Source organism: Lycorma delicatula, chromosome 7, assembly GCF_047948215.1.
Source record: "Lycorma delicatula isolate Av1 chromosome 7, ASM4794821v1, whole genome shotgun sequence".
Taxonomy (NCBI): domain Eukaryota; kingdom Metazoa; phylum Arthropoda; class Insecta; order Hemiptera; family Fulgoridae; genus Lycorma; species Lycorma delicatula.
Genome location: NC_134461.1, coordinates 95,977,570 through 96,005,018, shown reverse-complemented (window position 1 = coordinate 96,005,018; position 27,449 = coordinate 95,977,570). Strand labels below are relative to the sequence as shown.

The 27,449-nt window shown below is 28.5% G+C and overlaps 1 protein-coding gene across 1 annotated transcript; it reads left to right on the top strand.

Annotated features, from left to right (window-relative positions):
* Positions 1 to 528: 528 nt before the first annotated feature.
* On the top strand, positions 529 to 26,947 carry LOC142328347 (adenylate kinase 8-like; the record flags this gene model as incomplete). Its single annotated transcript, XM_075372054.1, has 11 exons — positions 529 to 667; positions 3,021 to 3,115; positions 3,847 to 3,943; positions 5,077 to 5,169; positions 7,120 to 7,419; positions 8,297 to 8,421; positions 14,269 to 14,446; positions 16,784 to 16,896; positions 22,886 to 22,995; positions 25,562 to 25,760; positions 26,696 to 26,947. Coding segments are annotated over 11 exons (1,701 nt in total), but the record flags the coding sequence as incomplete, so codon positions are not given.
* Between the last annotated feature and the right edge of the window lie 502 nt (positions 26,948 to 27,449).

The window sequence follows — 27,449 nt, the reverse complement described above, 5'->3', positions numbered from 1 at the left end:
AGATATTCCCCAAGTTTAACACAAAACTTGATTGTACAACGTTGCTCTAAATTACGATGTTCTATTTTCGTAAACACCCAACAAAAACACAACTTCACTGATGGCGCTGTCAAAAATAATGTGTTGGATGATCAAAGTTGAAACTCGTACTGAGCATGTGGAAGGGATGAACAAACCGGTCTAGTACAGACCGGTAGACACAGCGTTGCCAGATCGCTTGCAGTGTTACCAATCTCATTACTTTTCTCACACACCTCATATATATATTATATATGTTGTACTATTCATTCAAATAGTAGTTCATCTATCTCCAATGTACCTACAAAGAGTTATATTCTACTTTAAAGGATTATATTAAAGAAGTTTGAAAGTCCTTGTCCTAAAAGTATTGGATCGAAAGTGACTAAATTAATAAATAAATAAAATTTTCAGAAAAATCATTTGTTTTCTTTGTTAGGCAGAGAACTTTCTGAGCCCTCGCTCATATGTAAAGAAGGTTATGTGTTTAACAAGTTATGAATTTTTATTTTTCAGGAACTATGTGTAGCTTTAATAAAAGAACGGCCTGATGATACAATAACATTTTTGAAAAATGAATTATTGAATAATCATGTGAACGTGAAAATTGTTCCAAGAAAAATTATATTTATTGCTCCTGCACATATGGGTAAAAACATATATAGAGTTTTTAAATTTTAACCGGTATGCAAACAATAGAATTTTCCTTGTAATGCCCAACTGTACAGCTGCTTACTTTGTATTATCTTTGTATAAAACAATACTGGTACAACTAATTTAGTACAAAAAAACTAAGATGTCAATTAATGGCATTCTGTAGCAAAGTGGATTGTTTGATAGAGTTTAAGCTGATTGTTAAATTCTATTTAAGTTGCTAGTAGCATCCAATATCACTCATTTACATTCAGTAGAGAATTTATGTCATTTCCATTTCACTACGCTATTTAGCTATCAATTTACTTGTTAATCTTTGCTATTTGCATAAAGCATCTATTCTGCTTTTCAGTACTTAGTGGTTGTCAAATACTGCAAAGCAGAATAAACTGACCCTATTTTATTTATAATCAATTTTTAAATAACTGCTAATTCATACTGACTTGATCTATTAAATTAATATTTTCATTATAATTATAATGAAAATTATAAATTGTAATTATAATTATAACGAACATGATTATGATTTTGTCCAGATCTGACAGAATTGTGTTTTAATTCAACGAAGATGATTTATTCTGAGTGGAGAAGTACTACTGGCTTTTTAAACATAAACTTTATTTATTTTGGTTCATTTTTAACATAATCAAATATTACACTAAAATTTATTGTGGTGTAATAAACAATCTACTGAAGAAAATTATATTCATGTATTGATGGTTTGATGTAAGAGAATTTGCCTTTTTAAAAATCATTAAGTTAACAAGATTGTTTTCTTGTTCCTGCATTTAAATACTGCAAAAATATTTTATTTGAATTCACCTTATTTCAGATTATTGTTTGTCTGATTCAGTTTTTTTGGACTCCTTACATTTCTTTTGTTGCTTAATAACATTGAGAACATTACTAGACTGAAATATATGGTGCCAATATAAATTAAATACTATGGGGGAATGTTATACAATTAAATTTATTTAACATATATCAGTATGACTTAAGTTTTGTAAGTTCTTTGATTTTGCTGAGTACAAATTACTACATTTAACTTTTAATCATTTTACACCAAATACTTTATGACCAAGTATTTATGAGTACTAAAATTTTAAATGATACAGCATCAGCATCACACATGAAGCCTGTCTAATAGGAAAACTAGACATGAACTGGAATGTGAAATTGGTTGTATTTTTTAGATGGATGTTTTAAAGCGTAAAAGAATATATTTACTAAGCAGAGAACTGTAGAAATGATTGGAAATATTGTGTGATAGTGCTTATCAATCATATGATATTCCTCACACATTGCTTTTTGTTACAAGAACATATTGTTAGATCATCAAAATGTAATATGTTGTTTAAAATTTAAATTAATAAATAAAACGTAATTTATAGAGGAGGAATTTTAGACTATGCTTTATTTTTTCTGTTTAAGAAAGTAATAAAACAATAGTTTCAATTGAACAGATATATTAATAGTTTTTTACTTTCATGTAAAATAAATCACAGTGTTTTATATAATTAATTATCATATTAATTAAATGTTTATAGACTAGTGGTAGTGGCATAGTCACATTTTTCATTAAAAATAAGTACACTCATTGTAGGAGGAAACTGGCAGTTCCTCATTTGAATTTGAGTTTACTCTTGTATTTATAAAAAGTCCTATTTCTGTAGTCATTAATAAAAAAAAGTAAAATGTAGATATTAAAAAGAATTTTTTTTAATTGTTAGATGTGATCTTACTGTCCAATAAAATGGTGGCTGGAGAGAGAAATATAATTGGTTTTACTGTGCCTCAAACTTTCATTCTCCTGTTTAAGGGGAATGTTTCGATATAACATAACTAACCATTTAACCTCCTTTAACACTTCATGTTTATAATGTGTAGAAATTTTTATTATAATCTACATAGTTATTTATTTTCAAATATCAGGCTAGTAGAGCCAAAGAAAATTGTTACTTTATTTTCTACGCACCTACAATTAAAATGTAAAAATTATTTGTTTCTTTTAATGCCTACATCAGTAGTATAAAAGATATTTTATAAATAAAAAAGGTGTAATGGAATACATATTTTATTTCTGATATACTATTGAAATTTTTATTGCATAATATCTACAAATTTTCTAAGATTTTTTCTATCAGAATATATTCATAAACCAAGGAGTTCACATCCATTATATTTTAACTTTGAGAGATTAAGAAGAAGAATTTTTGTTGCAGAGTAAACAATTGAGCTTTGCTGATTTTACAACTGATGAGTTGTCAGTTTCCTAATGGCAAACAACAATGAGTGTTTCTCATTACTGAATAAAATGCATTTATCCATTTTTTTTTAATGATTTACAGCTCTTAAACAGCTTGCTAATCATTTAGCAGCAGCAGCAGCTGATATAATTGTAATCCCATTATCAGAAATTGTTTCAGAATATGCTGTTCAGAAGGTAAAAATAATGTATTATAAAAAGAATTCTGTTTATTCTACTTTATTTAATGATATACTTTTATTAATTGATCAATGTAGGTAACCTACAGTTGTACTTTACTTATCTTGACTCGAGATTTCACTTACTTATATAACCTTAACTTCTTCAAATCCATTCTCAGTGATAGATATATAAAAGGGCAAAGCTAAAATATTACAAATACAATATAACTTACTTTACTTATCTAATTTCAGGCTCTGACCTTTTATTTGTCTAATACTGTGAGGATTAGTGGATAACCACAGCATCTGTATGATATAACCATGTTGCATCATACAGATACTGTAATTAAAAGATCATAAAAAAATCTGTGATTAAAAAGATTGAAAGATAAAGTCTTTGTTCAATCCAGGGCTTATGAATAAATTAATTTTCTGTAAGTGAAATCTTGTGTTATGATTCAATAGGTCTATTTAAAAATTTAGTACTGATAAAACCTGTAAATAAATTATACAAGCAACTTTTGTAAGAAATAATAATGTTTTAATTGACAATCACCTTTCAGTTTAAATAGAGTGACTAATTTTAATGGATATATTAACAGAAAGATAATTATGAGGGATATTCCACACAAGTTCTCTTCTATTAAAGTTAAATTCTATAAAAACTTTTTGCAATACATTTTATATTTTTGGAAGTAAAATATTTTTAATCTATAATAAATTACAATGTTTGTTTAAATGTTACAGAATGACACAGAACCACTGTATAATCCTGAAGATTTGGCCAAAGCGACCTCAAAATATATCAGCAAAAAATGCCGAACAAAGGGCTGGATTCTTGTTGGTAATTAAATCCATTCTTTAAACTATTACTTGTATTTTAGTAAAATCTGATTTTTATTTAACGTAGTAGTACTGTGTGATGTGAACTGGATAATATATGAAAGACTTATGTAATAGTTATCATTATATTAATAAGGTATTGATACTTTAAAAACTGACAACCTAACCAATCATTTATTTCGGTGAGAATATTTTTTTATACTAGTTTTTGGATTATTTTATTTAAAATTTTTAAAAAAATCAATTAGAAATATCATTTTATGTTTACTTTATTTCAAAAATTAAAAAAAAGCTTCATATGAAGTTTGAGTGATGATGTTTGTGTGTAACATTCTATAGCATAAGTTCACTGTTTGTTGAAATTATTGCATTGTAACAGCATAAACTCTGTACTAGAATATTTTGAGCTGTAATGTTACTGTAATTGCAGGGTTGAGCTTAGTTTTCATCCATCTTAATATTTACATGTTAAAATGCTTGAAATAAGTAAAATTATTTTATATCCTAATTAGTTACAATTATTTTTAACTAACCTCAATATGATTAATTCTTTATGAAAAGAAAGTTATTAATATAAGTCCACTGAGAACGCTGTGTGACTAATATCTGCTTGAGTAACAAAAAAAAAATTATGTAACTTATATCTAGATCACTTTTATAAAGTTTAGTTTATGAATTAATGTTTAAATATTTTTCTCATGGTTAATCAGTATATTTTTCTTCAGTACAGTTATTGTTATCTCAATATGTATTTGGAGAATTTAGGCATTCCCTACAGAAAAATCATTTCACACCCATCCTTCCCTTATATGCTTGAAATATAATGCATGTTCTGGGACAGTTCACTAAAAAGAAAGGTGTAATTTGGTTCACAGATTGATCTGAGCATTGTAATTGTTTCAATTACATGGAGGGATTTCCTGTCTTAACTAGGACACAGAAATGCTTTAAACATCAATCTGTTATGCAAATCATATCTTATAGTGTAATATGTTTTTTAATGTTATGCAAATCATATCTTATAGTGTAATATGTTTTTTAATGTTGAATATAAACAAATACTTTGTTTTTTTATCAACTTCTTAGTGTTATGAACCAGTATAAGAGTTGCATTTAATTATAAATTCATTACAGATTTTCCAAGAACAAGGGCTGAAGCAAAGGCATTGCAGAGGTGTGGTATCCTTCCAACACACACTTTAGAATTTGTTCATGATCCAAAAGACTGTAAGGAAAAATAACATTTATTTTCTCTATTTCTATCAACCATATTAAGTCTGAATGTCAAGTTTTGATTGGCTGTTTACATTTAATCTTAATCTCTTTTAAAGCAGTCTGCTTATGCTTATAAATTAGGGAACAAATATTTTTGAGAACACAAATAGTTGAATCTGTTAAAAAACAGAAGTTTTCTTTTTTTTAGATGTTTATTCCACGTTCTGGAATAAACAGCCTTTTTCTGATCAACTAATAAACTTTACAACCACCATGAACAGATGAAAATGTGAACTTGAATTTGTAGGCCTGTAAGTGTGCATATAATATTTACTAGTGGCGTAATATTATTAGTGTGTGGAATGCACACACAAAGTCTGTTGAATTCTTTTCTTAATTTCCAGTTAAATACAATTAACTTTAAATAAAATTTCTTTAGTATTGTTTGATTTTACAAAAACAGTTATATTAGCTTTTTCTTGTTTACGTTGAGAAGTATTAAAAACAAAAATGTATGTGCAGTAAAATATTTTGCATAAAACATGGCACCCTGTTGCCAATGTTTCATGTTTTTTCTTACCAGTATTCAGGTGTTTATTGTTTACTTTACTGATGAAGTGTGGTCTCACCTAAATGGCTATGCAACCAGAACAACAGAGAATGATCCAGCAGAGAAGCCACACGTTCATTACATTCATGGAAGATAAAAAAAAGAAAAATCACACATCAAAATTTTTTATAACTTCATGGAAGAAAATAATGGGATCAATTTTTATTACTAACAGCAACAGCCAAATATTATTGGCAGGCAGAATTTAATCATTGCTACAGCTTTTTGGGGACTAAACAACTAAGATGGTTGTTATATGCTACTTTCCAAAAACAACATTTCTACTTTTCAGATTATGAATACAGAGATGTAGATAAAAAATAAATAGACATTAACAAAAACAAAAGAATAATTCTGAAATCATTGGCAAAAAATAAAAAAAATAAAACAAAATGAGAATAACTTGTGATCACTTGATCGTTGCAATTAATTTAGGAAACAATTATTACATAAATACTGGGTGATCATTAGAAAAGTTACCACATTTATTATTCAACAGCAATCAGTCCCATCATATTTCTGTTTGCAGCAATTCTTGGCACTCTTGGCTTGAATGTACATCATTCTTGGAGGGAACCTTTTTAAAACCATTTTCAAAGGGGGGAAAACCAACCCTCTCTGCTACACCCACTCCAACACAAAAGTCTTAAATGGCAATGGTAACATTTAATTACATTAATTGGCAACCCAAAAAAGATAATAAAATTTGATGAAAAGAAAATTAAAATTCCCATCCCTTTGCTTGGTAGGCACAAAAAACCTTTTCGGGCAGTTCTTATTTTTAAATTTCAGTCCAACAAAAATAACTATAAAATTAAAATAATCATATCTGCAATTAAAACTGTGAAAATTATTTTTTAAATTACCAAAATAAACTTTCGCCCTTAATGTTTCCTAATTTTTCAAGGGTTAAAAACTTATTTCTTTTAAATGAGATGATGTAGCTTGTGACAACTCATTGGAAGGCCCTTTGAATGACAAGTAATTTGGTTCATATAAAATAAACACTGGTTCACTGGTATTGAAGTTATGACTAACCTTCAACTGGTGTGGTGACGTCAAAATGACGGCGCGTATCTGGTCACTATGTGATTACACCCACTCTAGATCACATAATGAAATGTACTTTCAGTAGCTGGTTATTTTGCGGTGACATTTTTATAATGTCTGATTTTTTTTAATTGAGTTTCTGACGTCAAACTGACGTGTGCTCACCATTTATATAAGTACAATTTCCTTTTGTAAAATGATCAAATAATGCAGATTTTTGGTTAAATATTAATTTCTTTGCATCTAGTTGTTTCAGTTTTATTAGCAAATCATATTAATTATTTCCAGTGTAAAAATGAAAGTGATTGATCAGCATTTCGAAGAAGCAATTCTTCGTGAACTGGATGGATGGGAAAACGAAGATTCGAATATTGATGAACCAATTACAGCACAAAATAGAGATCAAGGTACAAATGGTAATCAAGAATGGGCTATAGATGGAAATCGAGAGCTGGTTGCTGTACAAAATGAGGATCAGGCTGTTGATTGGAATGACTGTATTGTCAGTGAACATGACACAGATTCTGAGGTCGACGTTTCAGGAGGAGGTAAAAATGTAGGGATTGATAAAAATGGTGAAGTAGATGAGTACGTATATCTGGGTAAATCCAATTTTAGATGGTCTAATGTAGAACCGAGAAGAAATGTCTGAGTTGCGACACAGAATATATTATAAAATGTAATTCTATGAATACCCTCATTTGATTTATTACCGTACAGTTTCTGTTTGCTGTATGGAAGTAATAAAACACTAATATAGCCCCTGGCACATGGTAATCAGGAGCTAAATATCTGATGATAAATAAACCTTTGCACAAGCAATTTTTCTGATGCGACTTAGGTCCAAAATAATTTTTTGTCAAAAATAATTAAAATAAAATCTATTTCATAAACATTAACGTTATAGATGCCAATTTAAAGTTTTAATGACTAATTTATGATCCCACCTTCTGCAGCATTCACATATAAATTGAAGACATTGAAAAATTGAACACTTCTGTTTGTTACGATTAATTGTTACAGATGCACATCCAGACCTAGTATATAAATTTGAGCTATTCCAAATACAATAATTATGATTTCTGAAAACATGTTATGTTACTGAACCTTCATTAGTTTGTAATGTTATGTATTTTTTTATTTCATAATAATGTCTTGATTAAATAAAATCTAAAACAGTTAAATTAAATATCTTTTATTGTACACCTTAAATGGCTGATACCAACACCCATGTGACTGTTAAATGATCATTTATTAGTTTATTTTAAAATGAAAGCATCTTAAGAAGATTATAAAAGAAAAATCTAATTAATAATAATATTCATTCAGTAGTTGGTTATTCTTTCACTTGAAATAGATTACACCAGTATGAGTAATAAATTGTAATATTTGCATGATATCTTGACAGTTTCTATTAATCATAGTTTGTTTTTTTTTTACATTACATAATTTTCTGTTGGCAAAAAAATGATTTTACAGATACTATTGATGATCTGTGGAATAAAACATTAACCAATTGGTCTTATGAAAAGTTTCGATCAATGATGATTGATTATAGACGAAGGGCCAATGATTTGAGAGAAGTATATAAAAATTCACTAAAGGTAAATAATGTTCATAATATTAAACTTTACATGACTGGTAAAGAATATCTTTAGTACTATTTCTGTGAATCAAATTTTTTACAAAAAATGTTACATAGAATATCATATTTAACTATTTTATTTTTTATGGTGTTCTTACAAATTTCTCTGCTTACTACTTTCTAGACACCATCAATGTTTTTTTCTTCCAGGAAAAGACATTGGCATGACATAGCCTCTACAAGATCCTTCATCCCAGCAATCATGTCTTCCTCAGGCAACTTTTTATCCTTCTAGATAAAGGGCAGTGCAATAATGCTCTTAAGGGGCATCTTACCTTCATCATTCTGCCCACTGGTCCATTGATGGTGCCCAAAGAAAACTGTGTGAAAATTGAATTTAAAAGTACAAACATAAAGTTGGATAAAGATATATATATATATATATATATAATATTATATATAAAATGCGGTGTAAAAACATCAAGACTATGCCTATTCCGGGTTTATATCAGTTGGTGGTACATTCAAAAGATAAAGTATATGAAAAAATAAATGATTACAATATCCAATAATTAAATTACAATTTTTTTCTGATTCTCTTAAAACTAATTGAACTCTACTCCAGAAAGAATAATAAAGAATCTGTAATGAAACTTGGTGAGAGTAAAGATTCACAAATGTGAATTTTACAACTGTTAAATAACATGCATACAATTTGCAGTCATTTAAGTTGATAACTGATGATAACTTATGATGACACAACCAAGCATACTTTTAATTACTGAAAAAAGAGACCATTCAAATTATAATCATTGTAATTATGGTTTAGAGAAGGAATACCTGATGCTGTAGCATCAAAAAAGAAATCTGAATAACACGAACATTGAATGTGAATGTGTGAACATTGAAAAAGTGGACAAATACTGATATATAAATCATTACTGTGCAGAAAGAATTTTACCGAAAAACAGATATCTTGAAATGCAAAAACATAATGTACAAATCATGGGGGGAAAGAATAAAATAACTGCAGAATTAAATTTTGAGCAGACTATAGAAAAATTACTGGACATGATCATATATTTTTCAAAGCAATTACATTAATTTCCAACACTTAACATACACACATAACAGAAAATACATTCATGTTACAATGAAATTGTAATGAAAATGATTCAAGTAAACAAGTTAACTGAAAATTTGATATTATTTATACAGTTTTTTTAGATTAAATTATTATTATTATTATTATTATTATTATGAATAATTGACTATTATGTGATTGAGAATCTTAACACTGAATTATCAGAATTAGTTTTATATTTATATTTTATTTTATAATTTTTACTATATTTTTATAGCTGAAATTATTGCAATGGAATGTCATTGTTAAAATAATTTAAATCCCCTAATAATTGCTTTGTTTATTTAATTGTTGTAAAATTAAAATGCTATTACAATGTAATAATTCTGTATCTTTGTAGGGTATATTTTGCAAAGAATTTGGTAAAATTTCTCAACATTGTACATGGCTCAGGAACAGCAATCTGTCCATTATTTAGAGGCATTCACTATTTCAAAACTAAAAGAAAAATGTGAATACAGTATTTTATACAGTTAATGTACAGAAAACAAACATTTTGAATAGAACAGCATTGCATATTTATTTCATATAAATTAAAATTTAACAAAAAAATAGCTACTAATTAAAACGACTTTGTAAACATTGTTAAAAACTTTGTTTTTCTGAAAATAAAACCTAGTCCTCTATGCTCATACTAGAATAAAAAATATACTGCACTATACTAAAATGGAATTAAAAAAAAATGTATGCTACAAAAATATTAATCAAAGAAGTTACAGTATACAAGAATATTAATCAAAACATGTGTACAAAAAATAATGTAAAAATCAAAATAAAAAATTCAAATACATATATGTACAATTCACTTAATTGTAGATGCTTTATACTAGCTGTCTATTTTAGTTTGACATAAGTCCTAGTACATATTTTTCTCAATAAGCAACTGCACTTCTGTTATTAAAATAACGCATTCTGGTAATCCTTTTTGAAAGAAATATTAGTTCAATTTTCTAATCTCTTATATCGCTTCCTTTCTCATGATTATAAATTCAAGTTCACCATCATTATCATCTTCGTCAGAGTTATTATCATTCGTTTTGGAAGTAATTTGGAAGTAATCAAGTCTGAGGCAGCAACATCACGAATGTCAATTGATACATTCTGTGTGTTGAGCACATTTTCAATATTCGGGTACTCATTGTATTTCCAAACAGTCCAATAAGTTCTTGTAATTCACTGTTCCACAGAATTTTCATTTGGTTCTGTAAGATTTTCAATGTCGGAATTGAAGTTAGTTTTGTTCGATTTAATACCGGCTTTTATGAAACAGTTTGTCACTGTCGCAGTAGTAACCTGCTTTATTGCCATACGAATCCATAAAAACTGCATCCAATGCACAAATGCTTTTAGAAAGCTCATCAGCATCCGTAACTTCATTCATTGTTGACAATAAGTACCTTAACATCTTTTTTCTGTACTGAATTTAAAACTTATGAATGATCCCCTGATCAAGCGGTTGACATTCTACGGTAGTATTTGGGAGAACAAAAATCAGTTTTACATTTACTAAGCTAACATTAGGGTAGGATTTTTCATTGTCCTAGAATAGAATGACTTTCCTATTTTACCACCCATTCTACGATCAAAACTTTATCATTTGTCTGTTGTCATCCAAGATTTTTTATTTGAATACCATTCAGTTTCTAATGAATTTATGTTTACGACCTTTAATGAATTTATGTTTACGACCTTAAAACAGTGTGGCTTTGTAGCTTAGCCAATTATTAATTGTTTTTCAAATTCACTTGACTTATTCACAGCCAACATAACAGTAAGTTTTTTTTTTATTTCTTCCCCCATGTACATTTTTCCTCTTCATGACATTGTTTTACTGGGTAAAAAGACTGGAAAAAGACCAATCTCATCACAATTAAAAATGTTTCTTTCATTATAACTTACACCTATTTCATTTAACTTTTCTTTCCACTTTGTTACAAAATTCTTATCTACAGCCCCGGATAATTCATTCCAAACATTTTTAAATGAAACGTTATGTCCAATTCGGAACTTATCTTCAAACCCATGATGCTTTAAACTCATTGTAATAGAGTTCTTAAGCAATTTCTAGGTCTTTTTTCACGTATCAAATTTTCAGAGACCGGAATTTTATTAATACTAGCCCTAAAAAACGACTCCTAAGTCAATTTGTCAAACAAGAGGTCTGGCGTTATAGGAAATGCACGTTTGCTTAACTGATTATAAAGTTCACAACTTTAGTATTTGCAGTTTGATTTTTAATATATCGCTTAACTGAATTTTTGAGACATTTTAATTTGTTGTAACGACGTTTATAAAACACACAAATTACGTTCAAGAACGCACAGTAAACGTATCTAAAGAAAATGTAAAAAAAATACAGTACTATACCGTAACAAAAAATGATGTACATGTTCGATGTACAATACACACTTGCACAGTAACTGATGACGAATCACGCTGGATGATAAACTGATTGAAATCGAAACATCATCGTCTAGGCGGAAACGTGTATAAAATAAAAGTTTAAATATGAGTATGAAATAAAATTAAAAAAATTGAATTTTTATTCCTGCTCTCCGTTTTTCAGAATTGATTGAACAGTTTTTGTGGATCATTTTCCGCGTCTGTTATTGATAAGTATTGTATCAATTAATACCACTACAAAACTGCCGGGTAATCAAAAAGTGTCCGTAATTAAGGGAAGTCGGAAGTCCATTGTTGGAAGCGTTCGTTAAAGGAAGTTTCACTGTATATAAGAATATCAGTTTGTTAGGTTTACGCATTAAACAAATTTAGACAACTACTAAAGGAATGATGTGTTGTCTGTTCAATGACTGAAAATATTATGTCTCTGTGTTATGGAACGAAGAATTATTATTTTTGAGAAATTAATTACTTATTCAATTCAGTTCTTAAATAAAGAGGTGATACTGTACACACAAAATTAATTTTCAAAAAGACTAACAGCTACGTCTATATTTATTGAAATAATTCTTGACTATTTATTGAAATTTTATTTTAGAAAAAAATAAAATTTCTTGTAGCGGTACCTGTTTTTACCTTTGGCTGCAAAATAGTAGGCAAGATTTACTACTCAAAAACAAAGCATTACTGGACTCTGTATGAACTTTTTTCATTATTTTAATGACAAAATCACTCTGAAAAACTTTGCAGGATCCATTGAATACTGATGTTTTCAGTCGCTCATGAAGGTTTGTCTCTACCCACTACTTTGGTGTCGCATGACTACTGTGGATGTAGATTTCATGCGTGTATACAATCGGTCTTACTTCTTCGCGAAACAGAACTTTCATTCTATGCATTTTAATGTCATGCCGTTCTATCAAGTATTTTCCGTTGTCTTCTATCTAAATCCGATTATACATAATATTTTCCTTAAAGATCGTTTTACTCATTTTGAAATTAATTTCACCTTCGCACAATTTTTTTTCCATTATTCTCTTCACAGTAGGAACGCATTTTTCGGTTACATAAAATTTATTTATTAAACAACTCAAAGCATCGTGTCAATGAATCTAAACTGCACACATCATTGCAACGATTTACACATTTTTGAGCAAGGATAGCTTTTCAGTTTCATTTCATTTCCCTTCTGCTATAACTCTTTGGACCGTTCGTTTTGATACGTATTCAGCAAGTCAGTTCCCTCAATATTCCGGTTCCGATATTGTTTTGTAAAAAGAAACTGTAAACATTGAATACAATTTTCCTCGTCTGACTATGAACTATTGTTCCTTTTCATCTGAAGTAGGCATTTTAAAAGAAAATAACTGTATTGAAATATTAAAAATTTACTTAACTGATTTTATGACAAAGCCTTAAATGAAAACAACACAACAAATAATAAAACTAAATCACTAACAGCTATTCACTTCATCAAACAAAATATACCGCAATAAATATTTCTTTAATAACCACTTCTAGAACATAATTGCAAGCGATGTGTGACGTATGATTCTTCACAGAACAAGGGGTAGATTAAAAATAGAAAATGAAATTCTTAGAATTGCATGTTATGTTTACAACAATTCATAAATAGCACATTGTCATGTATGATTCATGAATGATTATATAATTATTAGGTGCTAAACAACAGGAAGTAGGCCTAGATCACAACATCAATATATAATTTAGAATAAAACTCAACGATTACATAGGCTACAGTAAGTTTATGAAACCTTTTTTTTGTATTACCATACCCGACATGTAGAAAATGACAATGTTTTTACTTCGCTTGTGACAGATGCCAATGCATGCAAAATGCTAGTACCTCCCTGTACATCCTTGTACTGGCCCTTACGCTAGTCCCTGTGCCGGCAAATCTAATATTAAAAATATAATACTTTTTAGTTTTAATTTACTTTTATTGCTTTTATATTCATGTCTCTATAGTGTGATCATTTCTAATTTGTCAGGCAAATTATAATGATTATATTTACATGCTTTTAAATTATATAAGTTTTTCTAAGTACCCCCTGTTGGAGTAAACTAGTTAGAAACTGAAGCGTTATAACAGCAGGAGCACTTGTCGTTAATTTAATAATAATTCTTTCCTGAAATTAATATATCTTCACATTCTATAAATTATTATAAGTCACAAAAAATTGCTTAAATTAAAATAACAATTTTTTTTAATGCAAATTGATGCCATAACCTTACAAAAATCTATACCATCTATTTTGTTTAATTTAATGATATATATATGAATTTTTATTTTTACAGACAATAATAATTCGAGGCAGAACATTAGAAAAAATTGTAAGCGACTGTAAAATAACATTAAATAGATTACCAATTATTGGACTTCCAATGCTTTTTAGAATCGTATTAATTGGCTTAAGAGGTTCCAAAAGAAGGACTATTGCTAGCATGCTCAGCAAACAATATAAAATTGTTCATGGTAAATATTAGGCAGCAAGTGATAACAGGTTACCTTAATATTTTTTATTGGCAATTGCATATATTTAAGAAAGTGAGTATAAATTATGTATTGTGCACTAATGTTGTAGTTCAGCCTAATGAACATTATTGCTATGATCAATCTTTTGTTCAATTATTCAGTTTCAGTTGGTGAAAACATTTTTTTCTAGTACTTTTTTGTCAATCATAATTAGTGATGAAGATGATACGAACTACTAATCTTTAATGACAAATTAAACCAATCTTCATTAAGCCAAAAGGTAAGACACATGCAGACACTTTAGTTGCCCTTAAAACCATCTTGTTTCATTGTGCTGTTTTTCTTTGTGGCATCACAAAGAAATGTTATCACTTACTTTTTGAGTATTCATACTCAAAAATACATATATTTAGGGTGTGGTTAAAAAGTGTATTAGATTTGAAACTGTCTGTTTATTAAGTACAATACTGTGTCCTTTTTTTGTTCATACATTTCATAAAATTCAACTGTAGCAAGAATATAATATGCAGGTCTAGAATACCTAGTTTGTCAGTGTTGATTTTGCTATTCTTATCCATGAGAATCTTGTTAAATGTCGATTCTTTTCTTATTTAGAACATTTAATATATTGATAGTATCTTTAAAGATGTCTTATTTATCCAGGACAGATCTTATGAAGGAAGAGCAATCTAGTTTACAATTTACAGGATTAATCAAAATTAATCCTGCCATGGCACATTAAAACAAAACTAATTAATTATTAAATTAAATTAATTGTTTCATACTTATCCAAGCATACTTCATAGTTGAAAGCATATGTCAAATTCATATTTAGTATGCACTTTAAGTTCTTTTGTTACATCCCTTGAGTTTTCTTTCTTTTAAGCAAATTTTTAACTTAAGAAAGAACAAAAAATCACAGGGAGTCACGTCTGGTGAGTAAGGAGCATGCTGAAGTTGTTTGACCTTATGTTTTGCCAAGAATTGCTGGATAAGTTGTGATGCATGAGCTGGAGTATGTCATAATGAATTCTCTTGACAGCATGATGAAGTTCATGCTGACAGTATTTTTTGTTTATCAAGGCATGGTTCATCACAAATATGCTCCTCAAGGATGAACTGTTAATAAAAAGTACTACATAACTGTTTGTTGACTAAAAGATGTTGTTCATCACGAGAGACCGTAGCTTTAGGAAAAAGACAATTGGGAAATCAATCATTATTGGCAATTAGACTATGCAGTCTCCAGTCAAATCTAATGGTAATCAAGCAGTTAAATTTAATACACCTAGATCAACCATGCATGGTTGTATTAAAAAAGACTTAAATATGAGACTATTTTGACCAGCTTTTGCAAATGAATCATGGCTGGAGACATGAAACAGCATATTGCATTTGCTATGCTTTATTAGCATGATTTCCAGTGTTATTTTCTGATGAATATGCAACTATCACAATTCACAAGTAGTCAAAAATGTGGTTTTTGGACTAAGGAGAATTTTCACTTTTTGCATGAATTGGAATCCACTACACGTCATGTTATGTATGGGCCAGGATGATATTGCAATACTAGTTTCAGACATTTTTTTTAGTATTAAATGGATTTTATCTTTTATTTGCAAATATTGAGAAGCTGGTTAATACCTCAACTTCAAGAGAAGGAAGGGTATCATAGTGTTTTTAGCAAGACAGATCTCCAGCTCATTTTGCTCTTGAGTTCACAATTACTTAAATTAACAATTTCTAGGCTGCTAGATTGGCCATGGTTCACTATATATATTAATATTTCAAGCCCTACAGCAATGGCAACAAAGAAACTCCAACCTTATCATACCCAGTGACTCATTGTGAGAAGTAAATAAGATTTATATAGCTCAACATGAATACACAACAAATTAAGAACTGCATAACAGTATATTGGAAGCATTTAAACCATAACTCTGAAGATGCTTCAGATTAGGAGGATGGAAGATACATAGTTGTGTAAATTCAGTACAGTTATATACACATATATAGGACAAATAATTTATTAGTACAAATATATATAAATGTACAAAATAAGTCCACAATGTATTTGCCTAGGGTAACTTCGGAGAGATTAATTAAATGTAAAGATTTATTACTAAAGATTTCAATACAGTGTGTGGGGATTAGTGTGAAATCCTAATTATTTATATTTGGTATTTAGTATTTATTAAAAATTACTCTAGAGAATCTTCAAAACCTTTTTAAAATTGCATTAATATTTTCTTTACCATTTGTTGTTACTGTAACAGGTACTTTAATGTAAAATATTAAAAAATATAGTGAAACAGTGGAAATATATTTTTTTTCCAGTTCACTTCTGGACACTGTTACAAGGTGCAAGTACTACGGACGAAAGTGTGGCTGAAAAGATTAGACTTGCAGCTGGTAATATTGACATAGATTTAGGATTGAACTTGTTGGAGGTAAAAAATATTTATTAGCTAAAACATACACAACAAATCGGAAATAATTAATTTATTATTTTTTTAGCCAGTAAAATTAGCTGAAATTGAGGTTTAGAATGGAAGTACTATCCAGCAATAAGTTTTTATTGCTGGAATGATAACAGTTGTTTGTACTATTGTACTATATCTAGCCCCTAAACATTGCCAAGAAATATTATAACTATTTTTTTTCCTTTTTTAATACAAAAGATACAAATGTAAATTTCACAAAATTTCAGCAATCTTTGAGGCAGTTACACTAATTTGGTCAGATTGAATATGAAGTATTTTAAGAAATGTGTTGTCACAGTTTTATGGAAACCAGCAGTTAGTGCAATATTTTATCAATTTACTTGAAAACTAAGAATACTATATAAAAAAGCTTCTATGATAATTAGGCTTATTAAACACATTTAAATCTCTCCGTAATAAATACCACAGAGACTTAACATTTCCGAATGTTTGATTAATCTATATTGTTAATTAAGTTGTTTAAATGCAAACTATAAAAAAATGTAAGGTCCTTTTTAATTGTCTTTTAGGTGTATGTATAAACAAAATTCTAACCTATAAAAAAGAAGAGGTTAATTTTGTAAAATTCCATTTTCAACCTTAATAAAAATATTAATGAATTGGATTAATGATATACTCACAATAGGTAAATATTAATTTGAATATTTTCTACAAATATTTGAATATTCTGCAAATATTCTACAAATTTGAATACATTTTCTACAAGTTGTCTGCAATTCTACAAGTTATGTTAACAATTCAATGTTCATGTGTATCTTTGCAACAATCACAAAACATCTTCAATAGGTGACTTTCAGAATGTTTATAAGAATTTAAAAAAACAGACCTTATTCTCTACCTATTACTTCTACGAATGAAAGCTTTTTACAGCATTGTCTGTTAGATTTGGATAGTTTTCACCTATTATATTAGAAATCATATTATTGTTTTTATACATTAAATATACCGTTAAAATTATATTTAGAAGAGGTCATTTTATGTTTTTTGCACATTTCATAAATATTTATGATATATACCAACTTTATCCATGTTATATTAATTTGAAATTTAAACTTTTATAATAACAAACGAAACCATATTAAATTATAAAACATTTTTAAAGAACATACTTCAAAATATTTTCAGTTATCTTTAAGACCGTGCTCTGTGATTGGTTTTTGTCTTCACACTGGTATTGGTTGATGTTACTGCCACGTGAGGTTTTTCTTAATAAGGTGGATGCTGATTAAGAATTTGATTGAAAAACTGTGTGATTCATTAAACAAAATGTTTTCATTATTAACTATGTGATTGTGCATTTAGTTTATTATTAAAACTTCATTTTATTTAAATAATTTGGTTTAGTGTATCATTACAAAAATTTTAATTTCAAGTTACATTTTTTTGTATCTTTAATCTAATTCACTTCTTTCATGTATAACCTATGATACTCGTGGAAATAATGGAAAAGTTCATAAAATGCTTCACTGGCGAGTTCAGGTAGTCAGCAACCCCAGTGAAATGAGATCATACTGAAATTTGTAGGACTTTAATTACGAGTGGAATTAGTCTTTTAGTTTTTGATCTGAATAATTGAATAAAATAGGTCCCAGAACTGTAGTTGCAGTAGTTTTTGAGAAATCTGCGAGTAAAAACAATAGAACGGGGTAAAAGTACTGTTTTTTTTTTTATGTTTGACATACAATAACTTTATTAAATGGGTAATAAACACATAAAATGGTTTGGCAAAACTCAGAGAATTTAATTCTGAATAAAACTGTATCAGATAAGTTGAATAAAACAAAGAAAAGTTAAAAAAATTATAATTTTATTTAGAAACAAGCAGTTAGAAGCAATACATAACTACATACTCGTATGTCAGAAAAATACTTATTTCATGAAAACAAACACAAAATTCTTTTTTGGTGATGTAAAATAAAATTTACTGTTAAGAAACTTTAACAAATGGAAATTACACAATTGTAAAATAAAATTAAATAAATAAAAATTACTTATATATAACTTTTTTATTAATGACAGAAATACAATCAATTATTTGAGAAAATCATTATTTCTAAGTTTGAAATAAAATAACGAACAGCTAATCAACAATGCCCAATACTGTATTAGTGTTTAAATCATTCCGTAAGGTACATCAAGTATATTGGGTACTGTGAAATGTGCTGTCATTAGTGAAGGTTTTCTGTGAATTTTAGTTTTATCGTGATCGGTTTGCCATTGAAGTAATGCCAAACTTATTTACAACACAGGAATACATTAAGATATTCATTTTGGGTGTCTCTAATGGTAATGCTACAGCTACAGCTACAGCAGTAGAATATGAAATACATTTTCCAAATTGCAGGATTCCAGATACCCAAACAATACCTGTTTGGACCTTTACATTACCTGGCTGCTTTAATGTTTAGGTCTACTTGCACTTTGTTCAACAATTGTCGCAGCTGTTTGAAAATGCCCCTCTAGCCTGAGATGCAAAGTATACTTCCAGCAAAGTGACACGCCTCCCCACTTCTCTTGTGCCATTTCCACTTAAATCATCACTTACCTGTTGTGGAAGTCTGGGGGATGAACATTATTGTATACAAAACAAAAATGTATTCTCATAAGGAATTAATTGTCCGCATTATGGATGCGTCTGAGCAACTTATAAACAGTTCTAAAGAAAGAGCAATAAAAGCGTACCAAGAAATATATTGAAAATGGCGGCTCATTTTTGAAAATTTATTATAAACTGGTACGTATTTACACCAATTTAAACAAAATTCAGATTTTTCTAACTTTCTATGTTATATTCAACTTATCTTACACAGTTTTGTACAGATTTGTAAATTATCTAAAAGTTTTGCTTAAAAATTCTAAGTGTCTATTAGCACTTTGATGTAACGTCGTTAAACATAAAATAAGTTTTTATCCCTATTAAATGGTTTTCTTCCCATATTTCTCAAAGACTATTGCATATACAGTTCTGGAACCTATTTTATTTGATTAAAAACCTATTTTATTTTATTTGATTCAGGTTAAAAACCATAAGAAACCACTAATTCTGCCTCTTAATTAATGACCTACAACTTTCAGTATGACCTTGTTTCACGCGGGTAGCTGAAATCAAAGTAAAATCCTTCACTAGCCATAGAAAGCATGTTAAGATAAATGTTTACATGAACTTTTTCAATTATTTTCGTAGAACAGGTAATTAAAATCCCATGAGAGCTTTGTGATACATAATGTATAATTTATAAGCAATAGATTAAGTTCATTATCTACTCATTACATGCTGAGCTAGTTTTTTTTCATTTTTTCTTATGTTATAAATTTGTCTGATTCTAGTAAAACTATACCTAAGTTGCATTTTTCTTTATACTTGCCTTTTTTTTTTAATGTTAAACACTCTATTTTGTTCTACTTAATTCAGTGCATTGTCAGTAGCAAAAATTCAAGTAGATAGTAATCAAATTTATGTACCACTTCTTTGCTGCCTTTAAAATTTTTTAAATTAATTTAAGTGTTAAAATTACAAAACAAAAATGCCTACAGCCTTTATTTTTCTCTTTTTCTTAGAGTCCATGTTTCACATACAACAAATTTTCCTGCTTGCAGACATGTCCTCTTATATCAGATATCTCTTTGTATCTTCATTCTATGTCTTGCTTACTTCAGTTTACTAACTAATGTCATAACATCTTTTATACCAGAGATCTAAATGGGAAGTGATTTTTACCGCAGAAAATCTAACAGAAGAAGACTATGTATGCTATAATGCTAAAATGATGAAGAATGTTTGGGAAAACGTGTTTTTGATGAAATCAGAAAAGATCATCACAATCACTGACCTGGCCCTTCTTTTTCTTGATGTTTCAAGAGCTGTCATCGGTTGCACTGTTCATGACCATTTAGGCTTATGAAAGGTTTGTTGCACTTCGCGTGCCACACGTCTTAACGAAACGTCACAAAAAAAAACCGAATGGGATCTGCTTTGTAATTTTTGATGCAAAACAGAAAAAGGTGCCGAGTTCCTTAATTCAATTGTTACTGGTGATGAAACATGGATTTCATATTCACACGGTCTGACTTTCATTACAAACAGAGGAAACTGCACAGAGCAGAATTAGACTGAACATCATCTGTATTTTATTGAGTTTGGCATGCTAATGGTTAAATACATTTTCACCTCTGTGAAGAAGGTTATGAAAATCCCTTTGCAGCTCTACTTTCAATAGTAAGGCTAGAATGAACTGCACATTACTCTTGAGATATATTTAAATTTTATATAAGCATTTTTAAATGGTACAAACTTATACATGTAAGCTGTCTTCTTGAATACATATGGATGAGCAACTTAAAATCAAACCAAGCCAGCTCAAACTGCAGTTATTTGAGTGCCATCTTTAACGGTGCTACTGTTGCTGCTATTACTAGTACCATGATTGGTTATTTATGTTATGTCTCTTGTCCTCAGTTGTAAGCTGTTCATGCTGCAGTGCATCATAGTTTTGTTCTTGCAGTTGTCTTTTTCTAAAAGGCCTATTCGATCAAGGAAAGAGTTTTTATAGTAGAAGCACATGCATGTTCTGGATCCATTCAGAAACTCATCAAATATTCCCAGAAAATTTCCAAATGCCTATATTCCAGCAAAGAATAGCATGCACAATGGACCCCATAGCCAGTATACAAAGAATTTCTGCTGGTCCAAAAAAATATGTACGCAAGTTATCAAAACAAAGAGGTAAATATATACACATCTTGCTGTAAAATTTTCATTTAAATTTGAAGCCATATTGTGCAATAACTGCAATATCTTAAGACAACAGCCAAACCAAAATGTGTTAACTGTTGCAACTGGCTACTCAAAAACATTGTCAATGAACAGATTAACCCGATGCTATCATTTATGTCTGTGTACGGTTTACTGTTTCTGGTAATGCTAGAGTGGGGCTAATATTTTGTGACTGAACTAACAATATTGAAAGCTTTTAAAGAATTCTATGTTCAGTTAATCATTTATCAGTTAGATCGTGAAAAGAAATACATAAATTCATCAAGAAATTGTTGGTTATTGGCAACATTTTTGTTTTGGGTAAATCCTCATTATGATCACTCACTTATGATCATTATGATCACAAAACTTGCGAGGTGCTCACTTAGAACATCTTTGTAAAAAAATATGGTAAATATGTACACTTTTGTAAATGTAAATACAGAATTTAATCTAATTTTTTGTTTTTTCATTTCATTTATAAAATTTTAATATATATATATATATATATATATATATATAAACTGAGTCTGTAATGGTTTGGTTTTAAGTTCCTCACCATTATCCTTGTAAAAATATGGTTGATCACTCACTTATGATCATTATGATCACAAAACTTGCGAGGTGCTCACTTAGAACATCTTTGTAAAAAAATATGGTAAATATGTACACTTTTGTAAATGTAAATACAGAATTTAATCTAATTTTTTGTTTTTTCATTTCATTTATAAAATTTTAATATATATATATATATATATATATAAACTGAGTCTGTAATGGTTTGGTTTTAAGTTCCTCACCATTATCCTTGTAAAAATATGGTAAATATGTACACTTTTGTTAATGTAAATACAGAATTTAATCTAATTTTTTTTTTTCATTTCATTTATAAAATTTTAATTATATATATATATATATATATATATATATATATATATATATATATGAGTATATCTCAACTGAGTCTGTAGTGGTTTGGTTTTAAGTTCCTCACCATTATCCAAACCATAAGTTTCTGCTCTTGCCAGGTTATACAGATCTAAAAAACTTGGATCTTTTATTTTTTTTAATTTGGTGTCTGAAATGCTTTACATGATATAGAAAATATTATATTAGCTATAAAATATTCAGTTTTTTTGTAGCTTGTGAAACTGCAAAATTTAAATTATTTTTTTTATTCAGGCCCGTTTATTAGAAAGTGACTGTATGAGACATGGATGGGTGTTAACTGGATTTCCTAATGATGAAACTGATTTCCAAGGACTTGACACTATTAAAACGCCTCCTAATAGGTATTTGCATCACATCTGCCTAAAATTTTACAATTTATCTTTGATGAAACTGATTTCAAAGTACTTTACATATCTGTCACTCCTATAGATATTATGTCATTTTATAACTATAAATATTACAACAAAAAAAAAACTGCAACTGATAATGGTATGAGCAGTAACTATTGTAGTAAAATTTTACTTAGTTTAGTTTTAAGAAGTATATATTACTGACTTCAAATAGCACCTTATGATTAAACATACACCATCCATCTGTTAAGGCTATAATTAACATTTATGGGAATCATTTTAAGGCAAACCATAAGTTTATAAATTAGCAGCACATAGTTCAGTAGGGCAGTGAAAGTGAATTATTAAATATTTAATAATTGTAAAGTGTTATTAGATGTTTGTCATGCTTTTCAACAAATTGAGGGAAAATTCCGCTACTGAGAACTTAATTTTGAAGATTTTATACACAACTGCTTTTTTCTTTCTAAAATTTACAACTAATACATACATACATTCAAAACATAGATATATGTTTGATATACACATTTAGTGATATAAGAATAATCATACTGATTATGGATAAGTATGGATAATTTGTTTCACCTTTTGCATAAAGCACTTATGTTTTACTCTTTGTGATTGCTGATTTTTAAAAATATGAAGTGCTCTCTCTTTTCAGTTCATTTTGTTACATATTTGGTCAATACCCTGGTTAAAATTCACAAAGAGTAAAACATAAGTGCTTTATGCAAAAAGTGAAACAAATTATCCATACTTATCCATAATCAGTATGATTATTCTTATATCACTAAATGTGTATATCAAACATATATCTACATATATCTATGTTTTGAATGTATGTATTAGTTGTATATTTTAGAAAGAAAAAAGCAGTTGTGTATAAAATCTTCAAAATTAAGTTCTCAGTAGCGGAATTTTCCCTCAATTTGTTGAAAAGCATGACGTTCATCTAATAACACTTTACAATTATTAAATATTTAATAATTCACTTTCACTGCCCTACTGAACTATGTGCTGCTAATTATAAACTTATGGTTTGCCTTAAAATATTTCATAAAAAAATGTATTAGTAATTTTACAGAATAATTTCTTTCTCCTTTATCAAATGATGGCAAATTATTCAAGTAATCTACTGAACTATGTGCTGCTAATTATAAACTTATGGTTTGCCTTAAAATATTTCATAAAAAAATGTATTAGTAATTTTACAGAATAATTTCTTTTTTCTTTCTCCTTTATCAAATGATGGCAAATTATTCAAGCAATAATTTAGTAGTGGATAACATAAATAATTATCAATAATTTGAATGTTGATTTATAAAATACTGGGCAGTCCAATATACCTGTAGTAAATTGTTCTTCATATAATGAGATCTCTCACACATCAGTTCACATACAGATTTATTCTACGTGAAGTGAGTTTCAATATCATTCTCAAAATAAGAAGACTGATTTTAGTTTTCATTACTACAGTAATAGAAATTATTTCTCATTTTCATTACTGACTAAATACGTATAATAATTAATAAATAATTGTGTAATTAGATACTAACTAATAAAAGTCAAGCAATTCTTTTTTATATGATGTGTTACGGTCATTTGTTACTGACTAAATACGTATAATAATTAATAAATAATTGTGTAATTAGATACTAACTAATAAAAGTCAAGCAATTCTTTTTTATATGATGTGTTACGGTCATTTGTGAGCTTTGGCCTCCTCCAGGTTTTTCTATCAACCATCTTTTTCATCTACTAGTACCTCATTGATATCACATCCTCATCCTTATTACAACTTACTTGATCTGCCTCCCTTAATAAGTATTTCTTATATTATTTTAGACATTACTGAATTTCCCACTACATACAATACCCCATCCATCTACTTCTTTGAGATTATGTTCCTACCATTGATTAAGGTCTCAAGTTAAGCATTTGTCAGTAGTTTGCACTCTTCATTGACCTTCACTGGTCCAGATATTCTTTACAACACCTTCCTCTCAAATCTCATGCTTTCTTTATCTGCCATAATCAGTCCCATGTTTTTGAACCATATGTTACAATTGATCTCGCCACTTTCATTTTTGCTGCTCTAGATTCAAGGCTTTTAAAAATTCCCATGTTACTGTGTAATGCTGTTTCCTTAAATTAAATCTTTTATGTTTCTCATTTTATTTTCATGATAATCTTAATCTTTTAATCTTAACACATTTATACTAAATTGAATCTCTACTGGTTGACAATGTTTTTTTTGTTTATTATGCTTCATAACTTAAACTGTAGGTAAATGGAGCATTAAAAAAGATTTTTATTCATTTGACATAAATGAAATATTTAAGTAATTTTTTTTTTAAATTGCATGCTTGACAAAAAATCTTGTTAACTTGGAAGATTTTCTTTTTATTTTCATGTTAGCTAGGATTAAGGGGAAATTATTACTTTAAGGATTTCAAAATTTTAATTTAAAATTTTAAGAATCTGCTGTTTCAGTTTAGTTTTGATCCTGAATTTAGTTTAATGATATTTTATCTAATTTTATCCTGTGTTTTTGCAGGATCATATTTTTACAAGCAGATAGAAAATCATGCATGGATCGCCTTTTAGATCGTGGCATAAACATGTACAGTGGTGAAATAATGTCAAAGAAAACTCTTGCTGAAAAGAGAAGAATATATAATCAGTTACTCACACATCCTAGTGACTGTTATTATAAAGTTGCTATGGAACAAGAAATATTGTCATCTGAAATCCAGGTGAGTTTTCATTTTAACACTAATAATCAAACTAGGGTATTTCTATAAATCGGACATAGATTAGGTTAATTTTTATTGTTTTTAACAGTTTTTATCATTGTTTAATCTAATTGTTTTATACATTGAACTGTTATTAATTTATGTTTCTGATTACAAAAGGACTGACCATAAATTGAATTATTAATACCTTATTATGTATAATTTAACTATGAATAGTGTTGTGTTAATGCTACCCTTTTCCTCTTCAGAAAATGTATGGTGCAGTTATCATTTTCAACCATTACATACAATAATACAGTTAAGTCAGGAATGTTACATACATACACCTTCATGAAGACTGAAATATGGCAGTTTTTGGTTTAACATAAGTTTATTTAAATGCAGATTGCATTTATTTATAGTTATCAGCCAAGTAATCTAATATTTTGCTCTTGCTAATATCAGTCAGCATTTTAATATTAAAATGCATCATCAGCTTTTTGGGAACATTTTGTAATCTTAAATTAAAGACAGTATGGATCACGTATAAATAAATCTACTGTATCCTTTAGGATACAGTCCATTTAGGAGTGCAGTGTCTGTTCTTCAGTTGTCTGTCACTCACAGGAGTGTACATCTTCACAGGAATTCTTAAGTTTTAATGAGTTCCAAGAATAGAATGTACTAAGAGTCAAGTACATACTTGACGTACAGAGTGGTGGACATTTAAAATCTTGAAAAAAGTTTTGTAAAAATATTTGTAATTTTTGGTGGCTCTTAACAAATACTACAAAACTACTAGCCTTGCCTTACTACTACTAACCAGCCTTGCCCAAGGTTAAAGCATATCATTATGAAATTTCATATTTTAAACTAATTTTAAATTAAAACAAAGTATAAAATAAAATATAAGTATAAGAAATAAAATTATTTTATTTCTTTTAATCTGATTACAGGACATGTTAGATTGTAGTGGAGATAGAGGTGAAATTGTAAATGCAACTGGATCAATTAATGAAGTATTTGAAAGGGTTGAGAATGTGGTTGTAAACAGACTAGCAGCAAAGAAAAAACCTGCCCTTGAACATTCACAAAGTCTTTATAATGATTTCCTCCAAATGTCTTCTATAATGAATTTAAGATCTCCTTCAGACTTGTTTGAAATTACTCCTGAAGTTATGACTCCTGAAATTTCTGAAATTTTATAAGTTTTTGTAATGTAAATTTGACTCCTGAAATTATTTCTGAATTCATCAATCAAGATTTTTTTTTGTAATGATGTATTTTTTTTGTAATGTAAATTTGACTCCTGAAATTTAATTCATTTTGTAATGTAGTATTTTTTTGTACATTCATCGTAAAAATTAAAAATGTAGAAACTGAATGAACTTTCACAAATTAATAATAAGTAGTTTTGAGCATATTTGATGGCATAGATAAAATAAGTGACATTCATGATGACATGTCATCATGAATGTTACGTGACATGATGACATGTAATAGCAACTGCAGCAACTACATGTAAAAATAAAAATGTAAGAATAAAAATAAAAATAAAAACTTATTAAATAACTTTCACTTATTAATAATAATAAGTAGTTTTGAGCATATTTGATGGCATAGATAAAATAAGTGACATTCATGATGACATGTCATCATGAATGTTACGTGACATGATGACATGTAATAGCAACTGCAGCAACTACATGT